Source organism: Patagioenas fasciata, chromosome Z (genome assembly GCF_037038585.1).
Source record: "Patagioenas fasciata isolate bPatFas1 chromosome Z, bPatFas1.hap1, whole genome shotgun sequence".
Taxonomy (NCBI): domain Eukaryota; kingdom Metazoa; phylum Chordata; class Aves; order Columbiformes; family Columbidae; genus Patagioenas; species Patagioenas fasciata.
This window is the reverse complement of record NC_092560.1, coordinates 71,201,508-71,221,487: the sequence shown is the minus strand read 5'-3', so window position 1 is coordinate 71,221,487 and position 19,980 is coordinate 71,201,508. Positions and strand designations below refer to the sequence as shown.

General features: G+C 34.5%; 1 protein-coding gene across 2 annotated transcripts in view; it reads left to right on the top strand.

Moving 5' to 3' along the window:
• TNPO1 (transportin 1) overlaps positions 1–19,257 on the top strand; it is an 86,029-nt gene extending 66,772 nt beyond the window's left edge. The window contains exons 16-26 of one of the 2 annotated variants that reach the window (XM_065860678.2): positions 1,147–1,233; positions 2,032–2,139; positions 2,327–2,485; positions 2,577–2,664; positions 4,028–4,126; positions 4,316–4,411; positions 7,200–7,275; positions 8,077–8,176; positions 9,614–9,688; positions 12,181–12,326; positions 13,812–19,257. In XM_065860678.2, the coding sequence (XP_065716750.1) occupies positions 1,147–1,233; positions 2,032–2,139; positions 2,327–2,485; positions 2,577–2,664; positions 4,028–4,126; positions 4,316–4,411; positions 7,200–7,275; positions 8,077–8,176; positions 9,614–9,688; positions 12,181–12,291 (999 nt within the window). In that variant the 3' untranslated portion in view covers positions 12,292–12,326; positions 13,812–19,257. The remainder of the gene's footprint in view (positions 1–1,146; positions 1,234–2,031; positions 2,140–2,326; positions 2,486–2,576; positions 2,665–4,027; positions 4,127–4,315; positions 4,412–7,199; positions 7,276–8,076; positions 8,177–9,613; positions 9,689–12,180; positions 12,327–13,811) is intronic. The other variant, XM_071802607.1, reaches the window with a different exon arrangement.
• Positions 19,258–19,980: the final 723 nt, after the last annotated feature.

Here is a 19,980-nt window from a genome sequence, read left to right as displayed (position 1 = left end):
TGTGTGTTTTAATCTCTAATGACCACACTTTTTTGTTATCACTTAAGGTTTAGCTAAGCTGCTCTGTGTCTTTCTTTCCAATCTATTGGAGCACATCATCACTAGAAATTGCTGTATCAGAGAGTGAGACAGGCATTTTATATATAAAACCACAGAATCCTGTGGACAAAGCACAGTTAAGACATAGGCAAATGTAGTATTGGTGGGTTTTAGTGTCCATATATTAATTAATAGAATATGCATACGTGTCATGTGTGTGTATCCTCTTATGGTGGTTATTGAATTTTTTAAAAATTTCTTTATACTATTTCACATGACATAGACACACTATAATAAAACAATTTGAGTTGTTTCCATGGCATTTTACTTGCCATGTGAGACCCCACACCATCAAAGGACCTCCTTTTCAGTCTCTCTCTGGCCCTGGCCATCTTGACACTGGACCATACCAGGAGGAAGGTAAATGGGAGCTCCTGCTGATGGTGGGGCTTCCTTCAATTCATTAGAATTTTGTGTGTTTGAATATAGCATTAGTTGGCAGCATCCATTGGTTCTGTTGATACTTTGTGGGAGCAAAAAAACTATAGGAATGCTTTGCTCAATGCCCCTGTGACTATAGCTGTGCAGTGGCAGGGAAGATGCAACAGCTTTATAGAGAACAGGTGTGCATCCTTCTGGAGGGATAGGAAATCACTTTCTTCGTGGATGGTTGGTTGACTGAGGAAGAAATTTCAGGAACATGGCGGGATAGGGTTTGTAGCATCAGGGCAATGGGAAATGGTTGAGAAAAGCACATGGCAGATGCACAGTCAGATTGCATTACTAGTGAAAACACTTTCCATAGGCTCTGAGGTAGTCATATAGATTTGTGACAACCCAGGCAAGCCAGACTGAAAACAAACCTGGGGGAAAAGATTGACTCTGCAAAGGTACTTCTCTGCTTTGGCAAAAAATCTTAAGACACAAACTGTGAATTCTAATATTAAACTGCATTGTGTATTGCAATGACTGAATTGCAGTACATCAGGGTTCTTTTTTGAAAAAGTAGAATATGTATCAATTCTTAGTACATCAGTTTCCTAGCTTTGAAATAAAATAGTATGCAGTGAAGTGTTTCAACAGCTGATGTGTTTTAATCTTAAACAGGAATATATTCAGATGCTAATGCCTCCATTAATCCAGAAGTGGAACATGTTGAAGGATGAAGATAAAGATCTTTTCCCTTTATTAGAGGTAAATTTTAAAATTTGAATATTTTAATCAACTCATTTTAGCAATTTCACTTTCTACTAAAGATGCTCCTACTAGGAAGTATGACTGTAAAACCTGACAGCTTTAGATATTTCCCATTATGGAGAAAATATTCTGACTGTAGTAAGAAAATGTTGTGACTGAGAAAATGTCATTAGGTTTAGCAGAAGTCTTTTAGAATTTTTTTTTTTTCTGCCATTCTGGAGTGTTTTCTTTTGGAATCTTTTAGAAAAGAAAAAAAAAATAAATAAAAAGAGATGTTCTGTCCTCCTTTTAGTCTTGTCTTCTCCCTCCTTACTCTCCCTTCATCCCTCCATTAAAGCTATTGTCAAACAAGCTGAAGGTATGAAGCAGACAATGTTGTCTATTCTCTGTACTTACCAAGTGTGAAGTCGGAAAACACCTGTAGAAAAATTAGTTTCCTAACTCTTGGGTAATATTAGGGCTTGTTCCTGGTCAAGACATTGAAGCTTAGTGTACACATTAGCTGAATTATTATAAATGTTTTTCTTGGCTATGTCTAAGTAGAAACTACTGCTGAGACACTATCTCAAACAGCATACACAGGAGGGAATAACAACTTGCTGATAGTTGCCTTAACTCAGCTGATTGGTACTCCATTTCTATATTGTATTTACTTAATCAGTTACACGTGGGTATACTTAAAATGTTAGTATCTTTTAACTTACCTCTCTCAGGTAAAAAGCACTTCAGAGGTGTAAGGAAAGGTAGTGACTGTTTTTCTTTTTTTGTTGTTTTTCTTTTTTTAAAAAATTGTAGTGCCTGTCGTCAGTTGCTACTGCCTTGCAATCTGGCTTTCTTCCATACTGTGAACCTGTGTACCAGCGTTGTGTAAATCTGGTGCAGAAGACCCTTGCACAAGCCATGGTATTTTTCTATTGCTATTCCAGTGTTTTCAGAATATCTCCTTAAAGCAATGTATTAAATATGTAAAGTCACAGGTTTGCAGGGCAATTTGTAATGTGACCATTGAATATCTAAATGAAACTTTGTTTATGTGTACTCCTGCGAAAATCTAATACTCATTTTGAAAATGCGTACTTATTTGTTGCAGTTGCATAATGCTCAGCCAGACCAATATGAGGCTCCAGATAAGGATTTCATGATTGTGGCTCTTGATTTACTCAGTGGTTTAGCTGAAGGACTTGGAGGCAACATTGAACAGCTAGTGGCTCGCAGCAATATCCTGACACTAATGTACCAGTGCATGCAGGTGAGTTGAGTGACCGGTTTGATCCAAGGATTTTCTTTCTTAAGAGAATGAGTAACACTCCTAGAATTGTCTTTTTTCTTCTTCTCTCTAGGATAAAATGCCTGAGGTACGGCAGAGTTCTTTTGCATTGTTGGGTGATCTGACAAAGGCGTGTTTTCAGCATGTTAAGCCTTGCATTGGTATGTTTCTTTTACATATTAAACAGCTTGTTTTGGAAATTGATAAAGAGGCTGGTTTAGCCATTGTTAAGCTCCCTATTCTGTGGGTTGCTTTTTTGTGCTGTTTTAAGTTTTCATGTTCCTTCATCATCAAGGGTCTGTAGTCTTTTATCCTTTGAATTGTGTGTATAAAAGACATGTTCTTATTTTTGTAGACAGTGAAATAGTTCATTTTTGATTTTTCATAATGTAACAAGCTGCCTGTTGTGCTGGAATATAGCAAAATGGATATTCTTTGATTTCAATTAAAATAGTTGTGTGCTTTGATAAAATCTTCAATTTAGAGCTTTTTTTGTTCCACTAGAGTCTGTTGTTACCGAAAATTTTACATATATATTGAAATTGTAAAACTTGGCTGCAGGGTAGGTTTTGGGTTTGTGTTTGATTTTTTTTTTTTTTTTTTTTTTTTTTTTCCCCCCTTTGTTTTAAAATTTGGTAGGGAAGTAGCATCAGTTGTACCCTTCTGTGATATTTGCTGTCTCTTCCCACAGGTACTCTTGAGCTACACTTAGCTTGCCAAATGAATGCTTGGATAGGCTTGCAATTTAAGATTTATTTGGTAGATGTTATAAACCATCTTTGTGACTAATTTATTCTTAACATGTAATCAAATATGTGGTTGCCTTGTAGGCTTCATTGTTTTTTCAAGCATAGGTGAATACATAGCTATCCAGGTGATAAAAAAGAGGGGAGATTCAGAATAAACGTGAGGAAGAAATGCTTTACAATGAGGGTGGTGAAATACTGGCCCTGGTTGCCCAGAGAGGTGGTAGGTGCTCCATCCCTGGAGACATCCCAGACCAGGCTGAACAGGGGGCTGAGCAACCTGATCTATTTGAAGATGTCCCTGCTCATTGCAGGGGGCTGGACTAGGTGACCATTGGAGGTCCCTTCCAAGCCAAACTCTTCTGTGTTTCTATTATTTGAGGGTTGTTTGACTGTATTAGAAAACTACAAGTACTTGGTAGCTGTGTTTGTTATTTCCCCTTCTTCCACTCTCTCCCTCTTGCCCTAGCAATAGAAGGGGGGAAAAAAGGTTTCTAAACTTACAGAAAGCCTATTAGAAACATTTTAAAATCATAATTTGGAAAGATTTGCATTGATCCGCTTAGGTTCTAAAATCCAGGTTAATCTGATATATAGCAGAAATATAGCTCTTGTTAATTCATGTGTAACACTTCCCAAGCATTTAAATAGGCTTACATTTAAAAACAAAGCAAACAACAAAAAGAACTCTTTCCCCCTGCCCTCCTCTGTGATCTTACAGTAATGGGACAAGATGGTTGGATTGTGTGACGAGATTTTAAAATGTTGTTCTTTCTAGCTGATTTCATGCCTATTTTGGGAACCAACCTAAACCCCGAATTCATTTCTGTGTGTAACAATGCCACCTGGGCAATTGGAGAAATCTCCATCCAAATGGGTAAGATGTTTTTTTTTTCTTTGAATCACATTTAGCATGGCTTGTTTTTTGGAGTCTTTTTAGTGATACTTTCATGTTGAAATTTAATCTGAGATTTGCGTCCGTTTTAGTAAAATCAGTGTGCCCGATCTATTTAGATTATGTATATTAATGGTCATTTTCTTCTGAATTTTTTTTTGTCTGTTTCAGGTATAGAGATGCAGCCTTATATTCCAATGGTGTTGCACCAGCTTGTAGAAATAATTAACAGACCCAACACACCAAAGACATTGTTAGAGAACACAGGTACCCAATAACTGAACCATACATGGTGAAGAGAATTAGAGATTTTTTTTATATATAATGACTTTTAAAATTGCATAGAGGACCTACACAAGAACTAATTTCACTGCTATGTATTTGGCTTTCATAAGCAAAAGCAACTCTGTTTGCAGAAGCTCTTACAAGTCTCAGTCTTGAAGCAAACCATCTATCATATATCTAGATTCTTAAAGTTAATGCTTTCTCACTTTAAGTATTTTTCTAGTTTTGTGTATTGAATGTGACAAATCTATGCAGTAACACTCAAAGACTTAGTTCACGCTGATTTTAATATATGCATGTGGTTATACCCGTGTACTGTATATATACGTCTAGTGTTTAAAACAAATGTAATTGGCACATATAAAACAAATAATGAACTCCCTGAATTTAAAAAAATCTAGATCTGTGATGGCAGTTTTACCACAACACAACTGAAATTATATATAGTGTCTATTACCTGGTCACTTAATAACAAATTTCTGAAAATAATTCTAATAATGGCATGCAGGTTTTGCGTTCTGGCTCACAGCTTTGCCTTCCAAATCAGAAGCAAACCCCAAATGCTTTACTCAATTGGAATTTCTGAGGCTTGTTTCTTTTGCATTTATAGAGGACACATTCTGGTATGAAGAACACCTTCCATACTTCAGCAAAACTTTATCAATAAATTCGACCAGTTTCTGGTTTACTATTTTACTAATTGAGAATCTTTTTTTTTTTTGTTTGAAAACTGTCTTGTAAGTAAATGACGGTTTAGTCATTATACCTGACATGATTGAAAATTATGCAAATTCATTGATACAGGTTTGGGGTTTTTTTGAGATAAGCAAAAGATAAATTGGATTTTTTTTTTTTTTTTTCAATGCATATTTTTCCTCTGGTATTTTCTGAACTTAAAAGCTGTACTTTATCTGTGCCCCAAACCCATTTAGTATGGAAGGTGAACTTGAAGGAAAAATTACCTAATTGTCTGGCATATTCTAGATACTACTTTTTGAAAAGATAATTTTGAAGCAAATACCTCCTTGTTTTGAAATATACCATGGAATAGTATAGCAATAGAAATTTTCTTTCCCCTTGCCCTGACCCCCTTCTTCTACACTGATGGATATGTAACACCTATAACTGAGAGGCATCCAGTACTTAAATGTTTGCTTCCATCTCTGTTAGAGGATTTTTGGAAGCATCCAAGCACTGACTTTTTTTTTTTAATTTAATTCTCTTAATAATTACTTTAAATGTGGGTGCATAACTGCAAATAAATGTTGAATGTGGTGTACTTATAAGTTTGTTGTGGGATATTGTGCTGCATGCCACTAGTATGTGCAAGAATATTACTGTTTTCTGCTTTAGCTTGCTATGTAATGAGGTATGAAAACACTTATTTGCAAACATAAGACCATCTTAAGTAAAAGTAATTGCATAGAAAATAGCCAGTACATCCCCAAAAGCTGAGCTTTGATAGATATTAGCATTCCTTGTACAAAATGTATCTGTGAGAATTTACAGATAAAACTTAAATGTATTTTGATTTAAAAGTAGCACTTCAAAAGCGTTTTATATGTTAGATCTGCCAAAAATTTTAGGCACTGCATATTGAAATTGAGTAACGTGGAAGCAAAACATTACATAATGAGAGAGCTGCAGCTCTCATGAGTATGTTTCAAACTGCTAGTATATCCTACACCAAACTTTTATCAGAGAAAGCATCATCTGCTTTATTGCATGTTTCATGAAACTGTTCACAAATGCCTGTTAATTAGAGTGTTGCATAGTATGTCTCTTGAACATAGGTTTCCTTTCTCTGCTTCATATAAATCTGCTGGATTTTAGTATTATTCATGTATTTTGCTTCAAGTAATCCTGATACATTATTCCCCACCCGCTCCTTTTTCTAAAGATTAATCTTTTGTGAGTTGAGCAAACACCATTAAAACACATTTGCATGATGATATTTTCTTCAGTCTGTCCCTCAGAACAAAGGTCCAAATTACCTAATTACATGATGACGCAATTTTGCTTTTTGTGTGTCCTTATGCCTTGGTGTCAGAAATCAGATTCTTGTAAGATTTCTGTGAGGAAACCTTTTGTGAACAGGGGAAATACTTGGATTGAAAAATGAATTTATTGCAGTCAGCTGCTGTGAATTAGCAACCACTAAATTTCGTATGAGATTATAAATAAGACACATATTTGGTGGTTGTTGAGAAGTGTTGAATCTATTTAGCATTTTTAGATAGACCACAATATTTTCCATGTAAAAGTATTTGTAAATGTATTTTTACTGATTGAGTAGATCTATTAAAATCTTTAATTCTAAATACTGAAAAAAAAAAGTGTTCAGAATACTGGATACTAAAACTGAAAATGGTTAATTCCTTTTTATCAAGAGTACCCATAATAATACATTTGAATAAAGGCTTCAAAATGTATGGCAGGTAAATTTACTGTAAGAGATTACTCTGAAGAGGGCAGAATGACTGCTGACATCAGAAAGCTTTTAGATTTTAAATTGTGTTTTTGGTGTTCTCTCATTTACTTTAATTTTGCTTTTACCCTGGAGAGTATACCATATATGTTGCTGCCTCTTATTTAGGGGGTGGTAATAAACAGCACTGGTGAAATCTTATGTTTATTATCATACACAGATTCTGTTGGTTTCTGTTTCTGAGTTATTTGTTGTTTTTTCTTTATTTTTTCTCCTCCCCCCTCATTTGCTCATGTCTTGGTTGGCGTTTGGTGGTGTATAACCGTGATTGCGTTACCTTAGCAATAACAATTGGTCGTCTTGGTTACGTTTGTCCTCAAGAGGTGGCCCCCATGCTACAGCAGTTTATAAGACCCTGGTGTGTATTATTCAATCTTTTTTTTTTATTCATTTTTCTTCACTCTTTCTCTTTCTTTCTTTCTTTCTTTCTTCTTTCTTCTCTCTATCTCACTTTTAGATATATTTTCAGTTGGTTACAAAATCTCAATCCTTAATCATTGCCAACCATGTGACTAATCTTGTCCTATCAGGTTTGTGAGTTTTTAGTAGCACCGTCATGTATTTTTTATGTTGTGGCTAACGACTAATTTATGCATGGGATAAGATTGTCACATGCTTGCTGTGTTAAAGCTTGACTATGAAAGAGCATTTTAAAATCCACCAGAATGATAATACAATGCATGCAGAGACTGTAAAATTTAAACCGTGCATTACTTTACTTAAAATTCAGTCTGAGGCTTGAATTGCTGTAAGGAATACATGTTTATAGATTTGTTATGTATAAAATAGCTTGCTTGCTGCTGTAAAAGTTAAATAACTGTTCTGTAAGTGGTATCTGACATAATTCATACTGTGATAGTATTACATGTTCCGCTTCTAATAATGACAGTTTCTATAAATATTTCAGATACATGTTTCATTTGTATTTAATGGAATACAGGTCACACTTTCTAACTGCATATAGTGCAACAGGAGAACAGGATTCTGGAGATGATGCCTAATGGGAATATGCTAATAAAGACTTTGTGCAGCAAGTGTTTCTAAGTGCTCAAAATAGTGTCTTATCAGTGTGACTTATTCCATCAAATACTGTCATCTAGTTCTGACTTGATTGAAGAAAAAATAATAGATAGCTAAATTCTGCTCTCCAACTTTCTAGGTGCACCTCTCTGCGAAACATAAGAGACAATGAGGAAAAGGATTCAGCATTCCGTGGGATATGTACCATGATCTCAGTCAACCCCAGTGGAGTAGTCCAAGTAAGATACATTATTAGATCTTGACATCTTTTCTCATGTGAAATTTAGTGAAAGCTATGTATGGAGTATAAAAAAGTTTAGCTTGATGTGATTGCCTGCAGGGCATGATGTAGCTCTGTTTTGAGGTCAAGGAGGCCAAAATGTGTACGCTGCAAATGATACATACTGTTATGCTTCCGTAATTATCACCTAGCAGAGGAAAGGAGAAGAATGTTGTTGAATTTAGTTTTTTATTTACAGAATGTAAATAATGAACTTTGATTAAAATAACTGTATTTTGATACTTCTGTCAGGTTGTGTTCAGGATCTGTATGATAATATAAGGCAAAAGTTGACATACCTAAACCTATTTTCTAGATGTAACCTAGGCTTTTAAAACAAGAAACAGAATAAAAACAGTAACCACCCCTTTATTCTTTAAACTTCAGTAGGGAGGATTCTGTTTTAACTTTGGATATATTCCTTAATACATGTCAATGCAACAAGGAACATGCATCTCTTTAAAATAAATGGTGCATCTGAATAATAGATGGTGACTTGCTCTTTAATCCTCACACCTCCAGAGTAAAGCTGTACCAATGTAGTATTTTCTAAGAGTAAAATGAAGGTGATTTTTCCCTTTCCTTTGCCTGGAATTCTTCTTGAAACACAAGAATTGAGCTTCTACCTTGTTTTGAAATTTTCAATTTCACTTATGCCTTGTTCTGTGCTTAGTGTTTCGCTCTTCTGCTGTCCATTTGTTCTTTCACGTAGCTGAAGAGGAGGGGATAATTAAGGACTCTTTTTGTTATCCTGCTTCTCCTTCACTGTAGTTGTTATCCTCAGTTCCTACCCAGAAACATGTGTGTTGTTAACTTAATGATTAAAGACTGATGTTTTAATGGTGTAGTAGGAGGTAATGCATGGCAGCGGATAAACTAAATATAGAGATTTTTGGGGTAGCTTTAGTTTTGAACCTGTATGATAAACATTCTGTGTGTCTCAAAAATGAAAATTCTTTTTCTGCATAAAGAAATACAGGAGTTTTTTTCCCCAACTGGAAATGCGTGAGAGAGTGTGTTGTAACTGTGGTCTCAAGTTTTTTGCTTGTTCTTAGGGTGATTGATTCTTGGACTTGGTATGTGTACTAAAAGCATTAATATTAGACAAGTATAGTGTGGGAGGGGAGAGTGGTTCAGGTTTTTTAACTGTGATTTTATTGAATCAAAATTTGATTAAACAAAACTATTCATACACTCGGCTATTTCTATTTCCAAACACTTAGGCATACAATAATTAACTTTATTGTCTGTATTAACTGGGAAATAAATACATAAAAGGACAAGCAGTTGTGAATTAGGATAAAAGACCCTGCATAGTTCATAGAATGAACAAAAAGTGTTGTTTTCAGACCTATAAATTGAGGTTTCTAACCTATGTGATCGTTTAATCTTGTAGGACTTTATTTTTTTTTGTGATGCTGTTGCATCGTGGATTAGCCCAAAAGATGATCTCCGAGACATGTTCTGTAAGGTAATGTTTCTAATACAACTGTATGTCCTAATGGTGGTTGTTATGAATTCTCCAGGATATTTTACTTGCTTTCTGTTTCCACTGTTACTCTATTTCTGGTCATGGGGGCTTCTTTGGAAGTTCATAAATTTTCAGACAAAACCTAAAAATCTTGAGTTCTTTTTTTTAACAGTATTGTACTCAAGATCTTATTTGAAGGGACAATCATCCTCAAAGAGTTTTTCATAATGTGCAGCCTACTATGTTTTGCCTGCGTTTGGAAGTATGGAGTTTTTTTATACTGCATTTTTTTTTCTAGCAAATGAGATTTGTATAGTTCAAGACTTCTTTACTATGAAGATGCCTACTTTATTTTGGAGAAATATCTAGAAAATTGCAAACTAAAAATATTCTGTGGTATCCTGATCAGTTTCTTTTAGTCCTGCTGAAAATAAGGTTTTTTGGGATTGCTTAATTCTCAGAATCTCTGTTGGATCAGCAAGTTTCAAGAAACTAACATACCATTATACCCAAGAACACATCCCTAGACAAAGTCTCAATAGAATTTCAGTGAAAGGATTATTTGCCTTGTGTAAAACCCCACCCACAATGTGTTGTATTGTATTCTGCCTGCTACTGTTTGGTACTGTGGCTCCCCTTAGAAGCTGTCAAATCAAAAGTTCATTTAATTATCTTAAAGCAAAAATGGGGTATATTCCTAAGTAGTGCCACATGTAAGCATCAGAAGAGAAGCTAGAATCATAGTTAACCTCACAGATCTCCTTCAAAGGAACATCATGTCCAGGAAATGCACAGCTGTGAGTATTTAGCATCAGCAGATGAGAACAGCAAATACTTAAATGCTTAAAAGAGTCTAAGGATGCTGTCTGTGATGATTGCCCAAAGCAGTGTCAGTGTGTGTTTCTGCACTAGTCCTACAGTATTGAATATTTGCTTCAATAAGTTAAGACTCTGCTTTTTGACATTCTTTCCAAGTTATTCATGTGGGATCTAATGCATTTAAACTAGACACAAGGGCTTTTGGTCACTTGGCAAAGGACATCCTTGCTTTTTAAAGTGTATTTTTTTGTGTATTTTGCCATGAAAGGAGACAAAGCTTTCTTCAAGTGATGGTATGCACTTTTTTAGATTACTTCTTTATGAATACATGATTACTGTAGTCCAGTTAGGTGTTTTTACAACAATAATTATGCCTTTCAGGAATGGAAAAAAATGGCCTGTTCAGTGTTTCATTTTTTTGTTTTGTTTTTTTAGCACTAGAGATGAGACAGAAGATTGGTAGCATAGGTAGATAAGCTGCCAGTGTTGAAATCTGACACATACCCCTTATCACTTTTTATAAAAGCAATTTATCTGAAGACTGTAGCTGAAGCTGTCTTGCTAAAACTCTACTGGAAGATGATTTTAAAAGTGTTCCTTATGTCATACCTGTACATTCTTAGATTTTTCAGTAGTTTCTTGGTAGCTGGCTAGTCTGACTCTGGGTTAGGAGCAGGAGGTGAGCCTGCTTTTGTGGAAAGTCTCTCGCTGGGAGAAAAGCAGCAGAGTTAACTAGTGACACTGTACTGTTGTTGTTGCTACATCCTGTTTAAGAACAGCTCTACTTGAGAATGTTGTGATGAGGGTGAACTCAGTACAATGAGCATCAACTTTGACATTGCCTTTTCTCTGGAGATGTGTTCATGACAGACTTTTCTACAATTCCAGTATCCTTGAATTTAAAAAATAAAACCAAAACTTTAGACTCTCTTGGCAAAATTGTCTATGAGGAGAAGCCACTTCATCTGTTTTTTTCTTTCTGACGTTTGTCTTTTAACCTGGTGTTTTCAGAACTAACATATCTTTTTGATAGTATAATTTAATTTTCGTAGTTTTCAATTAGTTTATTATGTTGGAAAGTCAAAACTGAAACTTGTAGACTCTTTTTTTACCTAGTTCACTGGCTTTGGACTGCCACTGACTGTGAATCCGTTCTTTCAAAATACAAAAATATTTTGGCAGTTTCCTTTTTGGTGACTGTTGTCTTAGAGGTTCCATGGGAAGCAAAAACAACTCCCACAGGATGCTTTTGTTATTTGTGCTAGAAACTGACGGGCATTCATTCTTTCAAATGCTGGCTGCATTTTTGGACTAGCTTTCTTCTCACAAAATATTACACATCTAAAAAGAAATGTGAATACGGTTATCTTAACATATGTTAGCTGTCAATTGATCTTGTAAGTCACCTTACTCATGAAAAATATGTAAGCACTAATTTGTGTGGGTAGATATATATATTGTATATGTCACCCTTGAAAGAAAAGAAACTTGAGTTAAGACAGACATTACAAATTTCATTTGTTTTTTAGTAGGATTTCAGTATTAAATTGGAGAATTCGAATGGACAGATGTATGGTCCATCAGTTTGTGGTTTACTGCTTATGTTGCTAGTAAACAATGATCATGTATCTACTGTTTAGTGATTACCTTTATTTTTCTCCTCTCATTTGTAGATTCTTCATGGATTTAAAAATCAAGTAGGGGATGAGAATTGGAGGCGTTTCTCCGACCAGTTGTTTCCTCTTCCCTTAAAAGAGCGCCTTGCAGCTTACTACGGAGTTTAACTTCATGCACTGTAGCTGCAGTCCCATAATTAGAGGTAAGCACACGAATCATCCATGTTAAACAGAGCTATATAACAGACTTCCTTCTGTTTGCCTTACGTGAAACATAGTTCATCAGATTAAAGTTTTTCAGTTATGCTGGATATCTTTCCTTCCTATACGAAGGGGAAAAAAAAGGGATGATAGTGTGCCTAAATGATGGTATCTGTAGCAAAAGCAGTTGCCTGACTCTAATGTTTCATTTTTACAGACAGAGCAAGAGAGAAAGAAACAGTGAGTGTCATGATATGCACAGCAGTGTATCAAGATAAGATTGGAAGTGTAGGGTATAACAAGGTGCCGGCTCAGGTTTAATCAGGAAAGTGATGAATGTGATCCTCCAGCCATCGAGCTGAATATACAGGCTCCCTGGTGTCTTTTGAATTAGTAGGCAGCAGATGTGGTCTAAACAGGTATATTCCTCTATGATAGGAAGGCAGGTTTTTTAACATGTTAGCTATGAGGAGTCCAGTACATTCCTGATCACATTCTAGTTGATCTTTGCACTGAATAAAGGATGTTATGCTAATCTGTAACTCAGCTGTGGAACTTTATGCTTTGGGAAGGCTGATGTGTTTGTTATTTCCATGTTCACAAGTGTTACAGTTCTGTGTGGAGAACGATTTGGTTTCAGCAAAGAATAGTGATAATGAATTCTAGAATACTTATATTATTATAGCACCTTGCTTTGTATGCTGTCTCTGTTCTCTGTATGAAATAAATTTCCACTGTGTAATGCATTGTGATGCTGTGAAGAGATTATTATACTACCCAAAAATAGTATGTAATAGTATGAAATTATGGGAGTGAGTTGTTCAATTCTCTTTTATTGTTGAATGGACAACTATTCAAAAGTTGGCTTAAGATTTTTTTTTTTTTTCCAAAATCGGCAACTTAAGAAATTCTGTTTGGTTTATTTTTAATCCATTGTTCAGATCAAACCTGTAATTCAATTTCAAACATTTATGTATTTATCAATGAGTGCATTTTAGTTCTGACATAAGGATGTTTTCTCCTTGTAATGAAGGGGAATCCAAAGGAAATAATTTGCCATTATTTTCAGTTTGAACTGAGGAGACACTATGGATATCTTGTTTAATCCCCCTAGAAGTTGTTTGGTTAGTAGCAAATATGTTTAATATTCTTTCTCAATATGTCAGAACTACCTCATAGGTTTTTTCAGAAAAGCTGTTTAGAATACCTAGGACTACTTTTATCTTAAACCTAAGCTTAGCCACAATAGTGGAACCATCAGTGTAGCCTTAAAGCATACATTGTTGTTTCATGAAAAATAATTTATCTGATATAAATGGGCTCTTTTCTTAAACAGACTTAAAAAGGAAAACCTAGGCATAAGTTCATTTTTAAGTTAAAGTTTGGCACCTGCCGCTTAGAAAAGGCAAAAAAGCTGTTTTTGCACAGATCTGTCGGTTAAGGTTCAAGGTAAGTTTTAACTGTGCTTATATGTTTTCCTTTCACAGGTCCTTCAGTCTGGGAGACTATGAGGGAGCCTCTGCACCCAGGGAAAATGTTACCCTTTACTGGGGGGAAGGGTAAACCAGTAGGGAATACAGTACAATCCCAACCCTACTGGGAGGGGCGGGAGGGAGGTGTTGCCGTCACTGTATTAAGTCGATGTTGGGAAATGTTTTAACATCTGGAGCCTTTGTGGGTGGAAATCTGTCTCCTATTACAACTCTGCACTGGATGTGAAGAAGAAAAAAAAATAAAAATCTAGTCACAAAACAGCACATTCTGGAATATTGTGGGGAATTGTACCAAAATAAGAACCATATAATTGAACCATAGGGATACGTAAAGAGGAAAACTATTTTGCGCACAATAAAGGAAACCCAAGGATGGGGGTCACAAACAGTAAAAGGCTTTCTTTTCTCTTATGTTTTTTTTAAGTAAGGGTTTTCTACATTATGTCATCCTGCTTGATGGGATTCCTAGGTATTTGCATGTTAATGAAGAACTACACAAATGAAGTTAGTACAGTTAAAATGCAGCTTGTGTCTGTATTAGGAGCAGGCACTTGCAGCGTATAATATAGAAACCCCATCATAAATTAATAAAGGTTAACTTGAAAAAAATGAAGCAACCTGCAAGCTGCCAAATAAGTCACTCCTTTCATTTTTGGGGTAAGGGGAGGGACACTTCAAAGGAAAGATTGACATCTTAATTTTTACATTAAAAAATAATTAAAGTAGTGGATATGATTTGATTATTGTACTTCATTAGATTTAATTTCTAGAGTAAGGCATTATTCTTAACGTGCAGTTTAAGGTTCAGGCATGCGTTCTGGCTCATAGTGATCAGAAGTAATTAAATTAGTGGGAAAGTAGCATGCTTGCATCACATAGAGTGGAATTGGTATACATTTACCTATGTTGCGCCAGTTTTGTGTTGCAGTTTACCAATTCAATATAGCCCTGCATTTAAAATTTCTTTTTTAAGATTCTGTGGATTTTATTTTTATTAAGAATATAGATATAAAGTACTGTAGTTAACAATTAGGCCTTGAAATACCTTATTAGGATCTGTTAAGAATAAGATTGATATTGTATTGTGTGTAACCTGCACAATGTGGAAAGCTGATATAGCTGTGCAAAATATTTGCCTCTGTGCTGTCAGTGTGATGTGCTTTCTGCATGGTTATATACTAGTGATTTTATCAGAATCTCTAAAAATGAGTTACATGGTAAGACCTGTTAAAGGCTGCATAAATGTTAGTTGGCACGTAAAGACAATTGTAGAAGTTGATGAAATAATTGCTATATTTGTGTTTATTCCCACTCAACATATTACCTTCTACGCTTTCTTTTTTTTCAAAGCATGATCTTAAAGAGGTGTTTAAGTTAATGGATGTAATGCAGGGTATCTACACTGTATTGGCGCATGTTGGTGGCCCTTTGTGATGTAGTTAAATGCACAAGGGTGCAAGTTTAAAGCTACAGAGTGAAAGTTGGTTTGAATCCTCTTCATTTCATTTGTTTAGCTTTTCTGTTGTGTTTTTTTTTTTCTCTACTTACATGTATTCCTGTGAATAAATCCTTGTTAAGTTAACCCTTTACTTTTCCTTCCATGTGTATTTTCTTATGTACTGTGAATGTGAAATCCTAACTGGTACACTTGATCTTGTGTCCATCTGAAAGTGGCAAGTCTTTAATAATACAGATTGCCTAAGAGTATCCCATGATGATAAAGGAAAATGGAGAGATTTTAACTCTGCTGGTCAGAGGTGAAGCCACAGCTTTCCATTTTTCGAGTGCTGCATAGTTAATCTGAAAAACAAAATTAAGCCATAACAGCCTTTTTATAGATTTAATTTCTCACCTTTGCATTGCAGAATGGATACTGGATAACAGTTCTTGGGTTTTTTTGTTTGGGTTGGTTTTGCTTTTGGTTTTTTGGTTTGCGGGGTTTTTTCTTTTGGGGGTGGTTTGGGTTTTTTTTTTTTTAATTATTTTTTTTAGATTTTTAAGAACTTGTTCTTCTTTGCATCATTCTGTTCTTTGACTGTTGAATGATTTAGCCATTGCACTGAAGTTTGAGCTGTGTGAGTGTGAACTTACAAACACTGTCTAAAGAGTTTTGATTTTTTTTAAATGCATGATAGCATGCATGTTTTTCATGTCACCTCTCCCTTTTTTTTTTTTTTTTTTTTTTTTGCCTTTTTTTTTGTGCTTTGCAAATTGTAGTGGATTATGCATGAAGAATAGTTTGGATGTGTACTGTATGAAGTACATTCAGTAATGCTAATACATAGTATTTATCCAATTTGGTCAAAAATGCATGTGATAACTTGCTTTCAAATTACATTGCTTTGGTAGGAAATACGAAATTCCTTCTTAACTAATAACTCTGAAGTAAATTTGTAATAGTCACTGACAACACTTCAAAATGAAATTCTGGAATGAAAAAAAAAAAAAACTTCAAAATTTGGCAAGATGGCATATTATTTTAGACCCAAACTTGCTTTAATTTTGGGTGTGTTGGAACATTAGGGAAGAGTATCCAAGAAATGACATAAACATTTTGTAGAACAGAAAACCTACCCAAATAATACCGTAACATAACAGCTAGAATCTGAGTGTGACTAAACTTCTTAAATTTCAGAAAGCCCCTTTAACCAAATAAAACCACTTCACCTCAGATTAGCTTAGGAGACCACTTTTGTACATATGTATTCACAGGTATTTTACAGGTGTGAACTGATCTGGTATAAAAACAAGGAAAATAATTAAATAAGGCAAAACTGATAAAATAATCTTTTGTATCAGTAAGTTATTTCATGGTATATTTTAAAGCAAATAAACCATATTCCTAATGCGTAATATAGCGCAGAGTTTTGCAGAAGCCATTTAGGGTATGATGTGAGGTAAGAAAAGTTCTGAATCAGCATTAACATTTATAATTCAATTATTGCATCATGGGATATATAAAAAGGATCTTAATTCTTGTGGTGTAGTCTTGACAGTTCTTGAATGTTGACTGAATGTTTATACTGGTAGAATTGTGAGTTTGTCTTTGTTACATTCCAGTGTTTCTGCCTCTTGGCATGCTAAAAAGCACGGCTTACTTCATTTGCTCCTTACACACTGAATAAAGTGCTGTTAGTGTGCTAAACTACAGAAATAGCCGCTGCTATGTAATGGTGTAGATCTTCTACTTGAATATTTTTTGTTGTAGGAACCTCAGGAGGTCAGTGTTTACTGTTTTTATATATGCCTTTTTCATGTTTTGAGTTTCCCTTTTTGAAGGATTCTGAGGGTGAACAAAAGCTGCTGATCAACCTAAGTTGGTAACAGAAAGTATATTGAAAATCCTTATAAAGGCATCTTTTTGGCAGTTCTAAATTGCTATTAAATTAGTCTTAAGTGAAGTTCAATACTAAATTTTTTTCATTATGTATTCAGGAAACAGCCTGTTTCATTTAGGGAAGAAGATTAGAATAGTTCATTATTTTAACCAGTGCAAGCAAAAATAATCAATTTTGTAATTTTTTTCCAAAGGTTGATTATTTTCTAAATCAGTGACTATGTATATATTTAAATTGTAATAAGCTAATTCTTATGCTTTAGTTTATTGCTCCTTAAAGCTTATACTCAAAAGATCACTTTTAGAAGAATGGGTTTAAAATTTATAATCATTTGTCATTTTTAAAAGTTATGAAGTAGCATAAATTTTGTAACTAACAATATTGATACACACTGTGATTTTTTTTTTTTTGCTAGGACTTTTATGTTAGCATCAATCTTAATTACTTAAGCTGCATATATTGTATAATAGTAAAATGTATATTTTAGAATTTCAAGTGGCTTTCCTCAAATGAAACTTCATTGCTACTTAGAAATATTCAAATACTAGCTTTATCTCAGGTGAATACTCTTATACCCTTTTTGTTCAGAACACATGCTAATAAAAATGTGTCTTAATTATATCAGTTTATGTATTTCATTTAGGCAGCTCCTCTGTCTTAAACTTACTCTAAATTAACCTTCTACTATGGAACATTAATGACTTTTGCTTCACCTATTTTATTCATATTGAATGTATTAACAGATAAGGTGCAAAAACATTCTTCCCTTGAGGAGAATGCATCCATATTCAAACAAATTAAATACTTTGTGAAAAATGCTTTAAATGCAACATTAATATTGGGGATCGTTTGTTTCTGGATTTTTGTCAAGGAAAGAAATTGCAACTTAACACTAATTGCTTCAATATGATCTTTTTGATGGGGATAATAGATGCATAAAGCTTCTATATAGGGTTTAAAGAGTAGCTTTTTGTCTTAGATAAAGGTTAAGCTCTACAGTGAAGTGGCAAAACAACCTGCAGTTATAGGCGCTGATGTAGTTTGCATACATATTTGTTATATATTACGTGTTTCTAGTAACTTCATCTTGAATAAATAAAGCTTGATCAGTAGCTGTGTATTTCACTCACCTATGCATTCTCCAGAATTACTTGCATCCATCAGTCTTCTAGGTGTTTTCTCCAATAGAAACTTGTTATTTGTCTGCCACTGATGCTTGCTCTTTGCACTTAATGGTTGGAGCAAGCCAGTTTTAGATTACTATTTTAAATGGGGAACTGAGGCGAGTACGCTTGTTGCTTGCCTTGTGGAGTATATTCTGCTAAAATAATCATAAAATACTGACTTGAATGTACTTACATGAGGGAAGTTTTAAAATGGCTCTGTAAGATGAATCCCTGTGTGGTGTTATAATTTACACTAGGTAAGACCAATCCACATCTTGAAGAATTCGGCGCTTACAGCAGAGTATCACTTTTCTATAAACTGGTTCTGTTGTGCTAATTTCATCTTAGGTATCTATTTCCTTACTTTAGGATGAGCAACAACACTGAGAAGGCTTGGGTGTTTTTTGCAAGGACAGCAATTAGGAAAAAAGTATTGGTATAAGCAGGTTCATTTGGCTGTTGAAATCTCTCTTTGTACATTGCCTGACTTACTAATACTAGACACTTCTAAAATTTTAAATTGGATGCTATGTACAAAATAGTTTAAAATGAAAGATGACTGGATCTTTCTGCTGACAACTTAGGTTGTATGAGTTTTGCTTGAAAGCTTTAAATCTGATGTTTCTGTATCTGCCACAATGTTGGAATGTTTCCTTCAAACATATCCTCCTGCAACCTTTCAAACTGTACTAAATTGAGTGATATTTCTTGAAGTCTGCCTATGTGCTAACAGAACTTCATTTTAAATAGAATATGGTTTTAATTTTTGATAAGCTGCTGAATTTTAAAGAGTTTTTGGGGCCACCAAATATTTTGGATCATGCAGAGAATATATATTGTACTGTAGTAATTTTGTATTTACGTTTGTATGATGTGACATAATAGATGTGAATGTTAATCACTGCTTGACTATGTTAATAAAGTTGTTTAAATATAGATGTTGCATTGCAATTTTTAATGAAAGGTGAAAATTTAATGTTTTACCTGACTCAGTAGTGCACTCTTCTGGTTCATATGTGTAAGTTCTGGAGTCTCTTGAATAAGGATTTTCATTTCATTTGAAAGAAGATGATCTTTCAATAAGTTAAGGACAGTTTGGTTTAGAAGCTTCATGCTGCTTGGGGGCAGATCAATGTAGAAATAGGAGATTTATGTGAACTGAAATCAATGCCTGTTGGGTGGTAACTGGCAACTGCTTTACTGCTGAGAAATGGAACATTGTCTGTATTTTTGTTAGAAACAGTTGATACTTGCTGAGTCTGACGAAATGGGAAAGGGAAAAAAGCATCATTCTCATTGTTTCTGCTATCAGTAATGTGAATAAAAAAGGAGTAAACTAGAAATTAATTAAAATTATTCATGACTTTGAACCAAAACTCTCAGTGGTCTTAGTCTAATTTTATCTAGCTTTTTTGGGGCCATAATAATACAAACTGTTTAAAGCTGTGTCCTTCCATTTATATAACTTCCAGATACAGGGGTCTTTAAAATGAGGGTATGAAACTAACAGTAGTAGCTCTTGGACAAAATCCACCCATGTTGGACATTCTGTGTTTACTTCCAATATTTAACAGTTGGTCAATGGCATGTAGACAATTACGAATGTCTATGACAGATAGCTTCTATAGTGTCATTAAGTTCAGTAAAATGCATTGTTAT